The sequence below is a fragment of the Salvelinus fontinalis genome, chromosome 12 (assembly GCF_029448725.1).
Source record: "Salvelinus fontinalis isolate EN_2023a chromosome 12, ASM2944872v1, whole genome shotgun sequence".
NCBI lineage: Eukaryota > Metazoa > Chordata > Actinopteri > Salmoniformes > Salmonidae > Salvelinus > Salvelinus fontinalis.
Window position 1 is genome coordinate 6,572,924 of NC_074676.1, and position 16,278 is coordinate 6,589,201.

Below are 16,278 nucleotides of genomic sequence, written 5' to 3' on the forward strand. Positions count from 1 at the left end.
ATAGAGGGCTGGCAGAAGGGGCAATGATACAATTAGCACTGGGATAAAACCATGCAGTCATCAGCAGCTTTCAAAACTGTGACAAGCTGTCAAAACAAACATAAATGAAAAATAGTTTACTAAGTTAGCGAGATGAGTTCACAACGTTAGTTAACAGTCGCTCTCAGTGATGATAGCTAATTTTAAAAGGCTAGGTCAGCTAACATTAGTTTGGTAGATTATAGCCACATTAATCTTAGATGGCAATACAAAAAAACAAAGAACTTAGGTAGCTACACCAATGACACAGCTCAAAGTGAATGGCAAAAACGTTAGCCTAACTGAAATTCTTTCCTGTCATCTCTGCCGAATCCGACCAAGAACACACTCGGAAAGTTAGAAAACACAGCAGCCACGCAAAACGGTCTTGAGTGGCAAAAAATCTGCCCATTAGCCGATTCGCTTTCCGAACACCCAATTTGGTTAATCCTTCCACTTCTGTTGATACGCCCACTTCCAGAGACATTCCATGTATGCAGTTACCCCATGACTCCAAAAAGTCCTTAAAAAGATCTACAAAGACGTTTACATTATGCACACTAGAGAGCAGTGCGACACAGTTAAATAGGCTGCCTATTGATGTAGCCTTAACTCAATATAATATGAGTCTGTCTGTATCTGTTGTTTGATCTGACTCATGGTTGACATTTCCCTGACAGACAAACGGTGAGATGAGGACAACACTAAACTACATAGACATCAGTGCCAAGCATGGACCAAGTTTGATCTTTAATCTCGAAAGGGAAAAACAATACATTGTGTTTTGAAGCCATTTCATGGAAAAAAGTATTTACAAGTTATCAAGAAGAGTCAAACTCTTTACATAGACCGACAGCACATCGGTAAACAAAAAAAAGAGACCAGAGTTAAGGATTTGTAGCACTTCTTACCAAAAAACAAGGTGTTCTGATATCCAAACTATTCAGATAAATATATTTATAACATTTCTATATTATATTTACAGAATACCTTAAATATACAATGTCCACCATGTATTCTATAAACATATATTTGACCTTTATTTAACTAGGCAAGTCAGTTAATAAGAACAAATTCTTATTTACAATGACGGCCTAGGAACAGTGGATTAACTGTCTTGTTCAGGGGCAGAACGACAGATGTGTACCTTGTCAGCTCAGGGATTTGATCTTGCAACCTTTCGGTTACTAGTCCAACGCTCTAACCAGTAGACTACCTGCCGCCCCAATCATCAGAAGTTATTTAGGCACACATTTTCTTTTAGAACAATCACTGGGGGGGGGGGGGGGGTTTCAGTTTCAATGCCATCCTTTCGCTGTTTGGTTTGCACTATATTGTACTTACACCCAAAGAATGTGGTCAGTATAGCATCATTGTCAACAAGTATGTCATCCAAAGCACCTACACTGCTACTAATCTCAGTACTCTGGGCCAGTGGTGAAGTCATAATGTACACAGCCAGTGGGGGGGGGGGGGGGGGGGGGAGTATTCGCACATCTCCATGAGACATACTGTGGACAGAAGCTCCAGTCCCACACGGATGCCTCACTGGTCCATAGCCTATGACCCTTGTTGACTTTCCCTGGCAGAGCATAGAATCAAGTTTGGGGTAAGTCCATTTCAATTCAATCAATTCAGACAGTAGACAGAAATTCAAATTCATTTTTTGTTTTCATAGAGAAGCAATAAAGACCATTTTCATTTCAGTTTACTTACTGAATTTACAGAATTGAATTCACACCCATCCTGCCTAGCACTATAGTAGGCTTGGTGGAGTCTGAATCCACCTTATTGCCAATACTGTCCTGTTCTGTCCACTAGGGGGAGTCAACAAGGTCTCCAGGGCTGGGAGCTAGAGAGGATATATTTGGGATAGAGCCAAGGAGCAACTGGGTGGGGAAGACAAAAGGAGATAATATGTACAGTGGACACACCCTTTTAATCGTTTTCACGGCAAAAGGGGACGAGGAAAACATGAAGGGGAGCAGCTACGATAACTACAAAGAATATACAGAAACACTACAAATATAAATATGCAGATGATGATTCCCATGATTAAACGCAACGAAGAGGGATTGGTTGGCCAGCCAGTAGGGTGGGAGGACCATAGACATCGCCCTACAAGTCGCTCTATAAGTCTGACTCGGGCATGTCTGGCATGTCAGCCATCAGGTAGCCGATGCCGTAGCGGCCGTTGGGCGCGGCATCGGGGACCCCTCCACTCTGCTTTCGATAGATGCTGTTGCCAGGCATGGGCGAGGGCGCTTCGCTGCCGGGCGAATTGGAGTGGAGGAGGCTGGCATCATCGTCCTCCTCGGGCCTGACGCTCTCCTTGATGATGCAGCCCTTTTTGTAGGAGATGGTGGACACCACGCCAGCGTTCTTGTCGATGATGTTGAAGTAGCGGAGGAAGAAGACCACGGGCACAGGCATGATGGCCAACACCACCAGGGAGATGCAGACCGCCAGGCCCCAAGGGGGATATTTAAGGGACTTCTCAATGGCCTAGGAGAAACAGGGAAGGATTGAGAGGTTAGAACTGTATAGTATTCCTAATGATACTACTAGTGTTGTAACGGTGTTCCTCCTCCTCTTCATACGAAGAGGAGGAGTAGTGATTCGACCAAGGCACAGCGGGCTGTGAATACATAATGATTTATTTACAAGACGAACTAAACACACGAAGAACACTTGACATATTACAAAACAACAAAACGATGTAGACAGACCTGGACGACCAACTTACATGAAACACGAAGAAATCACGAACAGGAAAAATGACTACACAAAATGACGAACGCACGAAACAGTCCCGTATGGTGTAACAGACACAGACACAGGAGACAACCACCCACAACGAACACTGTGAAACAACCTACCTAAATATGACTCTCAATTAGAGGAAACGCCAAACACCTGCCTCTAATTGAGAGCCATACCAGGCAACCCTTAAACCAACATAGAAACAGAAAACATAGAATGCCCACCCAAACTCACGTCCTGACCAACTAACACATACAACAAACTAACAGAAATAGGTCAGGAACGTGACATAACCCCCCCCTTAAGGTGCGAACTCCGGGCGCACCAGCACAAAGTTTAGGGGAGGGTCTGGGTGGGCATCTGACCACGGTGGTGGCTCAGGCTCAGGACGAGGTCCCCACCCCACCATAGTAAATCCCAGTTTGCTAATCCCCCTCAGAATGACCACCCCTCTATTCCACCCACCTAATATAGGCAACACAAAATAAAGGGGCAGCTCCGGGACAAGGTAGCTCAGGACATAGAGGTAGGTGAGAATAGAGAGGTAGATAGAGAGGTAACTCAGGATAGAGAGGTAGCTCAGGATAGAGGGGCAACTCCGGACTGAAGGGCAGCTCCGGACAGAGAGACAGCTCTGGACTGAGGGGCAGTTCTGGATACATGGCAGCTCTGGACGCTCATGACTAGCTGACGACTCTGGACGCTCATGGCTGGCTGACGGCTCTGGACGCTCATGGCTGGCTGACGGCTCTGGACGCTCATGGCTGGCTGACGGCTCTGGACGCTCATGGCTGGCTGACGGCTCTGGACGCTCATGGCTGGCTGGCGGCTCTGGACGCTCATGGCTGGCTGACCGCTCTGGACGCTCATGGCTCGCTGGCGGCTCTGGCAGATCCTGTCTGGTTGGCGGCTATGGCAGATCCTGTCTGGTTGGCGGCTCTGGCAGATCCTGTCTGGTTGGCGGCTCTGGCAGATCCTGTCTGGTTGGTGGCTCTGGCAGATCCTGTCTGGTTGGCGGCTCTGGCAGATCCTGTCTGGTTGATGGCTCTGGCAGATCCTGACTGACGAATGGCTCTAGCGGCTCCTGACTGACTGACGAATGGCTCCAGCGGCTCCTGACTGACTAACGGCTCTGACGGCTCGGGACAGACGGGCGGCTCTAATGGCTCGGGACAGACGGATGGCTCAGACGGCACTGGGCAGACGGATGGCTCAGACGGCGCTGGGGAGACGGATGGCTCAGACGGCGCTGGGGAGACGGATGGCTCAGATGGCGCTGCGGAGACGGATGGCTCAGACTGATCCTGTCTAGCGGAAGACTTTGGCTGCTCCTGTCTGGTGGAAGGCTCTAGCGGCTCCTGTCTGGCGGAAGGCTCTAGCGGCTCCTGTCTGGCGGAAGGCTCTGTAGGCTCATGGCAGACGGGCGGCTTTGAAGGCTCAATACAGACGAGCAGTTCATGCGGCGCTTGGCAGACGGACAGTTCAGGCGACGTTGGGCAGACGGCAGACTCTGGCCGGCTGAGACGCACTGTAGTCCTGGTGCGTGGTGCCGGAACTGGAGGCACCGGACTGGAGACACACACTTCAAGCCTAGTGCGGGGAGCAGGGACAGGGCACACTGGACTCTCAAAGCGTACTATTTGCCTGGTGCGTGGTACCGGCACTGGTGGCACCGGGCTGAGTGCACGCACATCAGGACGAGTACGGGGAGAAGGAACAGTGTGTACAGGGCTCTGGGGACGCACAGGTGGCTTAGTGCGTGGTGCCGGAACTGGAGGCACTGGGCTGGAGACACGCACCATAGGGAGAGTGCGTGGAGGAGGAACAGGGCTCTGGAAACGCACTGGAAGCCTGGTGCGTGGTGTAGGCACTGGTGGTACTGGGCTGGGGCGGGGAGGTAGTGCCGGAAATACCGGACCGTGCAAGCGTACTGGCTCCCTTGAGCACTGAGCCTGCCCAACCTTACCTGGTTGAATGCTCCCCGTCGCCCGCCCAGTGCGGGGAGGTGGAATAACCCGCACCGGGCTATGTAGGCGAACCGGGGACACCATGCGTAAAGCTGGTGCCATGTAAGCCGGCCCAAGGAGACGTACTGGTGGCCAGATATGTAGAGCCGGCTTCATGGCACTTGGCTCAATGCTCAATCTAGCTCTACCAGTGCGGCGAGGTGGAATAACCCACACCGGGCTATGCACACGTACAGGAGACACCGTGCGCTCTACTGCGTAACACGGCGTCTGCCCGTACTCCCGCTCTCCACGGTTAGCCTGAGAAGTCGGCGCAGGTCTCCTACCTGCCCTTGGCCCACTACCTCTTAGCCTCCCCCCCAAGAAATTTTGGGGTTGTACTCACGGGCTTTTCAGGCTTCCGTGCTAGACGCGTCCCCTCATAACGCCGGTTCCCTTCTCCGGTTTCCTCTGCTCTCCTCAGTGCCTCCAGCTGTTCCCATGGGAGGCGATCCCTTCCAGCCAGGATCTCCTCCCATGTGTAGCAACCTTTACTGTCCAAAACATCCTCCCATGTCCATTCCTCCTTCTTGCGCTGTCCCTTCCTCCCGTTACACCGCTGCTTGGTTCTGGTTATTTGGTGGGTGGTTCTGTAACGGTGTTCCTCCTCCTCTTCATACGAAGAGTAGTGATTCGACCAAGGCGCAGCGGGTTGTGAATACATAATGATTTATTTACAAGACGAACTAAACACACGAAGAACACTTGATATATTACAAAACAACAAAACGATGTAGACAGACCTGGACGACGAACTTACATGAAACACGAAGAAATCACGAACAGGAAAAATGACTACACAAAATGACGAACGCACGAAACAGTCCCGTATGGTGTAACATAGACACAGACACAGGAGACAACCACCCACAACGAACACTGTGAAACAACCTACCTAAATATGACTCTCAATTAGAGGAAACGCCAAACACCTGCCTCTAATTGAGAGCCATACCAGGCAACCCTTAAACCAACATAGAAACAGAAAACATAGAATGCCCACCCAAACTCACGTCCTGACCAACTAACACATACAACAAACTAACAGAAATAGGTCAGGAACGTGACAAGTGTATATCATTATAGCTCAGAGACTCCTCACTGGCCTCGTTCACATGGGGGAAGGAGAGCAAGAAGTTACTACTGTATATTACTTCTCACTGGCCTGAAACTGATACTAACATTAAAACCATGTTGACAATAGGTTGCATCTTAAATCAGTTTTAAGTGTAACGTCCTCTCCTCAAATCTGTGCTGATCTCATAATCCAAGAGGATTGGTGAAGCTAATATGGCAGAGGGCTATCAAGTAACCATCCAGGTATCTAGGTATTTTAAAATGAGTGTGGATAAAGGAAAGAAGGCAAGTACAGGAGGCAATATAGGACTATAGAAAAAGAGAAAAGAGATCTTGATGTGTAGTTGAATTGTTGTTTTGGTGCTGGAGTATAACAAAAGCCTGTGTATCCCATTAATTGAACCGAAGGTCCACTGCACTAAAATACTGTATTTGACAGCTGCACCAGAGACCACAGACAACTCACCATGTCCTCTAGCCAGGCACTGTAGCTGGGTGGGGTCATTCCCATCTGGATCACACTGGAGCCCAGCAGAAGGATGAGCAGCAAGGGGGTCACGTACTTCCACATGTAGTAGTAGAACCGAAACGGAGTGAAGCCCAGCATGTCCTTCAGGTCCTCAAAGAACCTGGGCGGAGGAACGGGAGAAGCAGGGAAAGGATCCCACAGAAGGTGAGGATACATAATGGTACACACTTTAGACTGTGTTGAGTTTGCAATTATGTTTAACCTGTCTAGGATGAGAGTGCCGCTACCCCCACCCCCACTGAAAAGGCAGAGCCGCGAAATTCATTTTTTTTTTTTTTTTTATAAATATTTAATTTTCACACATTAAAGTCCAATACAGCTAATGAAAGACACAGATCTTGTGAATCCAACCAACATGTCCGATTTTTAAAATGTTTTACAGGGAAGACACAATATGTAAAGATGTACATCTATTACCTAAAAACACATTAGCATAATCCACCATCTTTTATTTGTCCACCAACACCAGTAGCTATCACCAATTTGGCTAAATTAAGATATTTATAGCCCCTAACCAAGAAAAAAACTCATCAGATGACAGTCTGATAACATATTTATGGTATGGGATAGGTTTTGTTAGAAAAAAGTGCATATTTCAGGTAGATGGCATAGGTTACAATTGCACCCACCGTCACAAATGGACTAGAATAACTACATAGAGCAACGTGTTTACCTACTTACTAATCATCAAACATTTCGTAAAAATACACAGCATACACTAATCGAAAGACACAGATCCTGTGAATACAGACAATATTTCAGATTTTCTAAGTGTCTTACAGCGAAAACACAATAAATCGTTATATTAGCATAGCACAGGTGCAAACATTACCCCAGCATTAATTCTAGCCAAAGTGAGCGATAACGTCAACATCGCCAAAATATATTAATTTTTTCACTAACCTTCTCAGAATTCTTCAGATGACACTCCTGTAACATCATATTACACAATCCATATAGAGTTTGATCGAAAATGTTTATATTTAGCCACCAAAATCATGGTTAGACAATGTGAAATGTAGCCCAGCTGGTGAGAAAATGTCCGTGCGCAATATTAGACAGTGATCTACTCTTATACATAAATACTCATAAACGTGACTAAAAAATATAGGGTGGACAGGGATTGATAGACAATTTAATTCTTAATACAACATTTTTTAAATGATCCTTACTTTCAATACAGTTTGCGCCAAGCGAAGCTACGTCAAAAAACATGGCGTCCTAAGCCACTAACATTTTTCGACAGAAACACGATTTATCATAATAAAAATGTCCTACTTTGAGCTGTTCTTCCATCAGTATCTTGGGCAAAGGATCCTTTCTTGGGTCTAATCGTCTTTTGGTGGAAAGCTGTCCTCTTGCCATGTGGAAATGCCAACTGCGTTCGGGATGAACTGGAAGCGTGCCCAGCAATTCACAGCGTTTCAGAAATAAATGTCCCAAAATCGCACTAAACGGATATAAATTGCTATAAAACGCTTTAAATTAACTACCTTATGATGTTTTTAACTCCTATAACGAGTCTTAACATGACCGGAGAAAGATTACTCCCAACACTAATGCTTGGAACAGGTGCGGGTCGGTGTCCTCCACGCGCATGACGCACCAAGAAAAGACTTGCTAGCTCCAGGGTTTTTTAATTTATAGTGCCTGTGAACGCGCAATCGACCCCATTCAAATCGTCATCACGTAAAGGCATCCAGGGGAAGACGTAAGCAGTGTCCGTATACTCATAGCAATAACAGTGCCCTTTTAACTGACTCCAGATCAGGGGCCAACATTTCTGAAATCTGACTCCATGTCAGGGAAATTGCTGTAGAATGGGTTCTGTTCAACTTAGAGACAAAATTTCAACTCCTATAGAAACTATAGACTGTTTTCTATCCAATAATAATAATAATATGCATATTGTACGATCAAGAGTGTTGTAGGAAGCCGTTTCAAAAATTACAAGAATACCATAAATAGTGACAACAGCGCCCCCATCCCCAACAGGTTAACATACAGTACCTGTACAGGATACCAGAGGTGATAGCAGGTAATATTTAAGTCAAGTGTTGTTCATTCACTTTTCATGGTTAACTCATTCTGAATACAGAATTTAAAGAATATTTGTCATTGTACTTGGATGGACAGCTTTGAATTCGGAATTATAGTCAAGAAAACCCCAGATTACTGACATTCTGTATATCATTTGACATATACATACTTGTCAGTCCCGTAGACCCAAGCAACAGCCACGTTCTCCAGGATGACCACTAGGAGCAGGGGCAGTGTGGCGGAGTAGTCATCAAACATAGCCACCCAGTAGTTCCCAGATCGTTGAACGAACAGCAGGCCGATGAAGAAGGCTAGCAGACAGACACCCACTGTTACAAGAGGGAGAATACATGGACATTAGTAAAAAAGGGACAAGGGGGAGAAATGCCATCCGGGTCGTACTTGAATTATGGTGGCATTTGGGCATGGCATTTTGGGGATTTATTTTTTACATTTTATCTTCCCTTTCTAATTCAACTAATATGGTAGCTTAATGACTTTAAAAATGTGTACCATTATAATAACAATGTGCCACCAGAAGTAGTAACCCCACCGCTGATACATTTGAGGTAAATTTGGATTTTCTGAAATGGAGGCCACAAATGCTCAAATCTAAGGTAATCACACTTTTAAAAATCATTTACTAAATGAATATGATTAATTATTTTACTCACAATGTAATTTCCCTTCATTAAAATGTTCTAACACCAAGTTACACTTTGGATTTAGACACACGAAATGATAAATGAAAAATCCTCAAATGTATGACATACTAAAAGGGTGTGATTAGCTAAAAAAAAAAAGTTAAATATAGACCCCCTCCCTCAATAACAGTTTGCCACTGGATCCTTGTATATCTTTGTAATCAGTGATTTTCAAGGTGGTAACACCAATGACATAAAACTGAGGGACACATTATACTAGTAAAAAAATAAATAAGGTGTTTGAATAGCATTCCAAACAATAAAGATATCTCGAAACACTCAAAACATGTCACTACACCTCTACACATTACCAGGACAATTTGCTATCCTCAAGTAGTTCCAACAATGCATGCAACTAGATGTTTTGCAATATTAAGGACTTAAATATGTGACCCGTTTCAGGAAGCTAGGTGTATGTCGCACGTCACTACTTCACAGGAGAGGCACTTGAACGTAAACTTTTTTTTGTTTATCAAAATGCGTTTTTTTGTCAGAAAAGCCTTCTGGAACATGAACTTTCAAGTTCCTTAATAACAAAAACGTGTATGCCATCTGTAAATGCAAATACAATTGTTAAATTACAAGCCTAGTTGGTTGGTTGGATAATGAATGGGCTGGACGAGAGATGAGTTCGGATTGGTCTGCCATGTAGAATGCTTGTGTCTATAACATGAGCTGCTCAGTGTGTGTAGGTAATCCTTTCTACTGCAGCTTTTTTGAAAGATATGACGAACTGAAAAAGTGTTGCTATTGCTCTCAACATTGCTGCCCTGAATCTAACAGGCGCCATCGACAAGGATCAGTGGGAAAAAGTTGTGATGGACTACTTTCTGGAGGACGGTCATGCCATGCTGACTCTCTCTGACTCAGATAATGAATCAGATAATGAGGAAATCCCTGATTTAGGTCAACATTTTTCCTTGAACCAGACATTGTATAGTCTTTTGATGACAGCGATGGGGAAGAAATGGCGATCAACAATGTTGTTGTCATGGAAGAAGTTGACCGAGTTTTGAAATCAGTGGAATGCCGGTGGAAGCAGAGTATGATTGAAAATGCACAGGGAGGGGCCTCCCGGGTGGCGCAGTGGTCTAGGGCACTGCATCGCAGTGCTAACTGCGCCACCAGAGTCTCTGGGTTCGCCCCCAGGCTCTGTCGCAGCCGGCCGCGACCGGGAGGTCCGTGGGGCGACGCACAATTGGGCTAGCGTCGTCCGGGTTAGGGAGGGTTTGGTCGGTAGGGAATTCCTTGTCTCATCGCGCTCCAGCGACTCCTGTGGCGGGCTGGGCGCAGTGCGCGCTAACCAAGGAGGCCAGGTGCACGGTGTTTCCTCCGACACATTGGTGCGGCTGGCTTCCGGGTTGGAGGCGCGCTGTGTTAAAGAAGCAGTGCGGCTTGGTTGGGTTGTGCCTCGGAGGACGCATGGCTTTCGACCTTCGTCTCTCCCGAGCCCGTACGGGAGTTGTAGCGATGAGACAAGATAGTAATTACTAGCGATTGGATACCACGAAAAATTGGGGAGACAAGGGGATAAAAAAAAAAATATATATGCACAGGGAGTCGAAAATAATAAAATACCTGTCTCCGGATTACATCTTCAAACTTAGGGCAATCAGGCATCCATGACAGAGAGGAAGAAGTGTTCATCCATGTAAGAGTCTAGCTACATTTCATATATTTTAGGTTTTTAATTTAGTCAGAAAGTCATTTTCATTGCAAGTATTGTGCAGGTGGTGGGTCACATACCGTTTGTTTAATTTTTAAATAACAGTTATATAAAACGGAAAATGTATTTTGCCCCATTAGTTTTTTTCATTTTAAAGTGTTTACCACTGCAATTCAAGAATGACCCATCCTCATTAACAGAATTCATGCACAATATTGGTCAACATGTGGTTGCGCTAATTAGGAAACTCTCTTTGGTGCCACACATCTACTGTGCATTGGAATAGTATTATGCAATCATTATTGAGCCAAAAGCATTAAAGCAAAGAGCCATAATACATCATACACATAGGTAATACTTAATTGACCTGTTACTATAGCAAATACACATCCGTATAGTTCAGCTGAGGATACATTGTGGAAAAAGGTCTACCTCCACACACTGACACAAAGGCTTTCTCTCTTTAATTTTTCCTCAATTCCTTGCATCTTCTCTCGCATCCTCTTTCACAACGCATTGAGGAAGAACACACGATAGGGACCTCCTCCAATACGATTGAAAAGGAAACAAGGAGATAAGCGAAGAGGAATCGCAGAAAGGTGAATTGAGATATAATGAGCTATATATTCCTCCATCCCGTCTTGGACTGACCTGTGACGAACTCCTTGCGGACTTTGAAGGTGTCGACCAAAGGTGTGATGATGCCCTCGATGGTACCAAACATGCTGCCCAGACCCAGGTTAACCAGCATCAGGAAAAACATGACGGACCAGAAGGGAGATGCCGGGAAGTGGGTCATGGCCTCTGTGAAGGCAATGAAGGCCAGGCCTGTACCTTGCACTGCCTGAGGAGGAGGACAGGGAGGAGGAGGAGGACAGGGAAGAAGAAGAAGGATTTACGTAAGTTAGTCAGTAATATCCACTTCTAGTAAGACTATTTGCCCTAGGGTTTCACATGATTGGAAAGATAAATCTTGACGTGTGTAGACAACATCTAGAGGCAAGTCTCCCACAGTCTGTGGAAAATAGTATTCAGTAACAGTTTACATTGCACTGTTATGACACAAAGAATGTTCATTGGATAGGCGTAGCCAGAGCCATATATTTAGGGTGTGTTCGTAAATTGCCTCCAGTGTGCTTTGGGTCGTTTTGTAAATTCAGAGCGTTTCGCACTCGGAGTGCTTAGAGTGCACACTGGACGCTCTGGCCGAGTAGAAGGGTTTCTGACCTCACAACGGCAGTCAAGCACCCAAGCTAACTGGCTAAAGTTGTCTAGTTTGCTAGCTACTTCCAGACACAAATGAGAGAACACCTCACTCTGACCATTTTACTCACTCTGGCAGAGCTGGTTAGGCTGTTTTCATATTATCTAGAGTGTTAGTGACTGTAACTGTGCTGCTGGCAACACTTGTACTATGTTTTTTTTGCATTGTGATGCATTTACATTACACTACATTCCAGGCCAGCCATGTTAGCTCCCCATGGGCTATATTGACCAATAGCAGTTCACAGAATTTTCGGAATTTTAAACAATGCTATGTACAAGATTCCAAATTCTCATCGTGTATGGATGAATGGAATGCTCACAGGCGCAAACATGGCGTCCATTCATCATTTTGGCCCAACTCTCTAAATATATGGCTCTGGGCGTAGCTAATCCTGGTTTGTGACATGACAGTGCAAAGTCAGTTGTTGTGATGATACCATGTCTGACACCAGTTTTTATGACTGTTTATGTGTTTTCTTCCAAGTAAAATGCTACCTAAAAGTGATTGTTATGATCATGAAAGATGCAAAAAGATACAATATTACCATTATACATTCTATGAGCCCCCTCACCCATTGCCTTATGTCCGATGTTGCGACGGCCGTCTGCACTGACCAACTCGTTGCATTAGAATGATGTAGCAGTTGGAAGACAATGGCCCCTCACCTTGTTGAGCTCTTCCTCGATGCTGCAGGAGTCCAGGCCCAGACTCGGGTAATCCTTCTCCGTCACCCCTCTGAGGATCTCTGTCATCTGTTGGTAGTCCTCAGCACTCACAGTAGCGCTGAAGTTGATGTGGTGGGGGATCAGGTCGTGGCTGACCTCATTCCCTAGCAAAGCAACTATCTTCTTTGTGTTCCTGAGAGATTGAACATAATATAAGACCAGATCAAAATGGATACTCTATCATACAAGACCATGCTAATATCTTATCGGCCTCATCACATGGCTCATTGCATTGAATATAATGTGTGTCTCTATGAAATGTACGATCGATAAAAGCATCTGCTTAACTTCAAGTCACAATCAAACCGGCATATTGGCCTACAGTATAATCACCAAAGGGTTACGATTTGGGGGAATTAGGCTACATTCCGGAGTTCTAAAAGGGAGTGGCTTATAATGTACTACTCACAGTGCGACACACTTGGCGTTCATGATGTTGGCCTTGAAGCCGAGCACGGCGAACACCACCAGGGTGGCCAGCACAGCGGTGAAGAAGTTGATGAAGGAGACCAGCACTGCGTCGAAGTGACAGTTGTTGTCCCGTTTGTTGTAGCTGGAGAAGGCTATGACCCCTCCGAAGCCCAGGCCCAGGGCGTAGAAGACCTGTGTGGCCGCTTCGCGCCACACTTTGGCCTCCAGCATGATCTCCAACTGGAAGGAAATAAATGATGAATGCACATTTAGACAGTGGTGGAAAAAGTACCCAAATTGTCATACTTGGGTCAAAGTAAAGATACCTTAATGGAAAATGACCCAAGTAAAAGTGAAAGTCACCCAGTAAAATACTACTTGAGAAAAAGTCTAAAAGCATTTGGTTCTAAAATATACTTAAGTATCAAAAGTAAAAGTACAAATAATTTCAAATTCCTTATAATAAGCAAACCAGATGAGGCCATATTATAGTTTTTTTTATTTACGGAAAGCCAGGGGCACACTCCAACACATCATTTACAAACGAAGCATGTGTGTTTAGTGAGTCCGCCAGATCAGATTCAGTAGGGATGACCAGGGATGTTGTCTTGATAAGCGTGTGAATTGGACCCTTTTCCTGTCCTGCTAAGCACTCAAAATGTAACGAGTACTATTCGGTGTGAGGGAAAATGTAAGGAGTAAAAAGTACATTATTTTCTTTAGGAATGTAGTGAAGTAAAAGTAAAAGTTGTCAAAAATATAAATAGTAAAGTAATGTACAGATATTTTTACTGAAGTACTGCATTTAAGTGAGGTGCTAAAGGAAGATAAACTATAGTTCCAGACACATCTCTCCTCGATGTGGATTCAATTGATCAACGTTTGACTCTTTAGGACAACACTACGTCATTTATTGTACAATAGTCTTCGTTCAACTCCTAGTAATGGACAAACCATTGTTGGACCAGTGGAGCAGATCAGTGGACATCATGATTGAGAGTTACCTCCATTTGTCAAAACTGGAGAAGATCAAACAAGGACAGACCAAGGAGAACATATCCAGCATGCTACTGCTCTCAAATAGCCAACAGTATATGTGTGTGGTGGAAGGGTTAACCCATACAGAAGGCACACACTACACAACACACAATGAGCCCCGCTTTCGATTTCTTTCTCCCTGCACACCGGAGACGCAGCAAAGGCCTTTGAAGTAGGAAGATGTCAGGCGTGTGAGAAGCAGCAGACACGTGACACTTTGTTGTGAAATGAATGGAACACGCCGTCGTGGATGTTACAAAAAGCAGGGAGTGCCCAGCAACTCCTGTTGCCATGGTGAGAAGTGTGCCACCACAGCAGAGGCCAAATGAAATGATTCCAATTGCTATTGGTCCACGGCAACTGAGTAGCCAAAGACTAAAATATTTAAAAAAGATATTTCTGGCACATTTTCAGTCAATTAGGTTTCCTTCCCGTTTCAGTAAAGTGAACAACGCAACATTGATCCATAACTGGATCAAGCAAATGCATTGGATAAAACTAGTGCATTGGATCAAACAAGTCTGGGTCCTTGACTGGGTGTAATGCAGTATGTTGGCTGTGTGAAGCAGAATTGTGCTGACTGTACAGTACTGTACCTTGGGTATAACCAAGGAGCAGCATTATGGTGACTCTATCAAGGGTTGGAACCAAAATAATTTTCAATTGTTTAGTTCTGAACATAAAAATTATTTTTGAGATAGAGCAGCTTGCTATGGTGCGGACAAGCTATTGGACCGACAAGTGCGGGGCGTGAGATGCAACTTAAATTCTGCGGGTGGGGAGAGAGCGAGATAGGGTGGAGGGGCTTGGCCTGAAGCGCTGGGCATCTTGTTATGACATGCATTATCTGAATTAGTCCCACAGAATTATACATACGAATGAGCGGCTTCTATGGAGGAACTTTGAATGTCTTTGAACTCCGAGAGTTGGCTTAACGTTGAACCAGAGCTAGCTAGTCAGCTAACAAGCTTGTGTGTGCAGAGCAGCATCAGAATTCACTTTTTGTAGTTAATAAATCCAATGTGAAATGTGATAACTATAGTATCCTAAACTAGCATTGAAAAAGTGAATCTATTCTTTTCTAATTAAAAATCTCTCCCCAATTTATGAACCACGCTTGTAATGTCAGCAGTGTACAGTAGCCTATGCTTCAGAGGGGGAGGGGCAGGTAGCCTACACATGCACACACACTGGCAAAGATTTCCTTCCAGCTGGCAGGCAGACACTGGAATAAAGCTCAATTTCCACTGGCACATAAAATTAGGGCCAAATTCAAGGTGGCTCGAATGGAAATCTCAAATTTGAGCTGGATCGAGGGAAACCCGGGCGAGCACAGCCCAGTTTCACAACTGGTGCCAGCTCAATTACAATTTGGGCTAGTGATGCCGTTACTATGCAACCGCCAAGTTAATCACTGCTGGATGCTGACACAACGTTTAGCTAACTCGTCTGGGCTTGTTGCTGTCAGCTAGCACATAGACAAGCAGTACTGCAGTAGTCAGACAAGACACGAATAAATCAAATTGTATTTGTCGCATTACAAGTCCTTGTCCCACAATGCAGTTCAAGAAATAAAGTTAAGAAAATATTTACTAAATGAAATAAAATCCAAAAGTAACACAATAAAATAAAATTACAATAACTTTTTTTATTATTATTTTATTTTTTATTCCACCTTTATTTAACCAAGTAGGCTAGATGAGAACAAGTTCTCATTTACAACTGCGACCTGGCCAAGATAAAGCAAAGCAGTTCGACACATACAACAACACAGAGTTAGTTACACATGGAATAAACAAACATACAATCAATAATACAGTAGAAAAAGTATATACAGCATGTGCAAATGAGGTAGAATAAGGGAGGTCCTGCCGATGCACGGAGAAGCCAGCCAGCTCTATATTATGTGTCGTCGTTCAGTCACGTCTCGGTGAAACACAAGATATTACAGTTTTTAATGTCCCATTGGTCAGATAGTCTTAATCGTAGATCGTCCAGTTTGTTTTCCCATCATTGGGAAAAGGTGGTTTACCT

The 16,278-nt window shown here is 44.7% G+C and overlaps 1 protein-coding gene across 1 annotated transcript in view; it reads right to left on the reverse strand.

Moving 5' to 3' along the window:
* Nucleotides 1-1,487: 1,487 nt before the first annotated feature.
* LOC129866708 (sodium-dependent neutral amino acid transporter B(0)AT2-like) overlaps nt 1,488-16,278 on the reverse strand; it is a 42,827-nt gene continuing 28,036 nt past the window's right edge. The window contains exons 7-12 of the mRNA XM_055939538.1: nt 13,205-13,446; nt 12,736-12,928; nt 11,455-11,647; nt 8,603-8,762; nt 6,331-6,493; nt 1,488-2,523 (exon numbers count right to left, since the gene is read on the reverse strand). Of these exons, the coding sequence (XP_055795513.1) occupies nt 2,149-2,523; nt 6,331-6,493; nt 8,603-8,762; nt 11,455-11,647; nt 12,736-12,928; nt 13,205-13,446 (1,326 nt within the window). The 3' untranslated portion in view covers nt 1,488-2,148. The remainder of the gene's footprint in view (nt 2,524-6,330; nt 6,494-8,602; nt 8,763-11,454; nt 11,648-12,735; nt 12,929-13,204; nt 13,447-16,278) is intronic.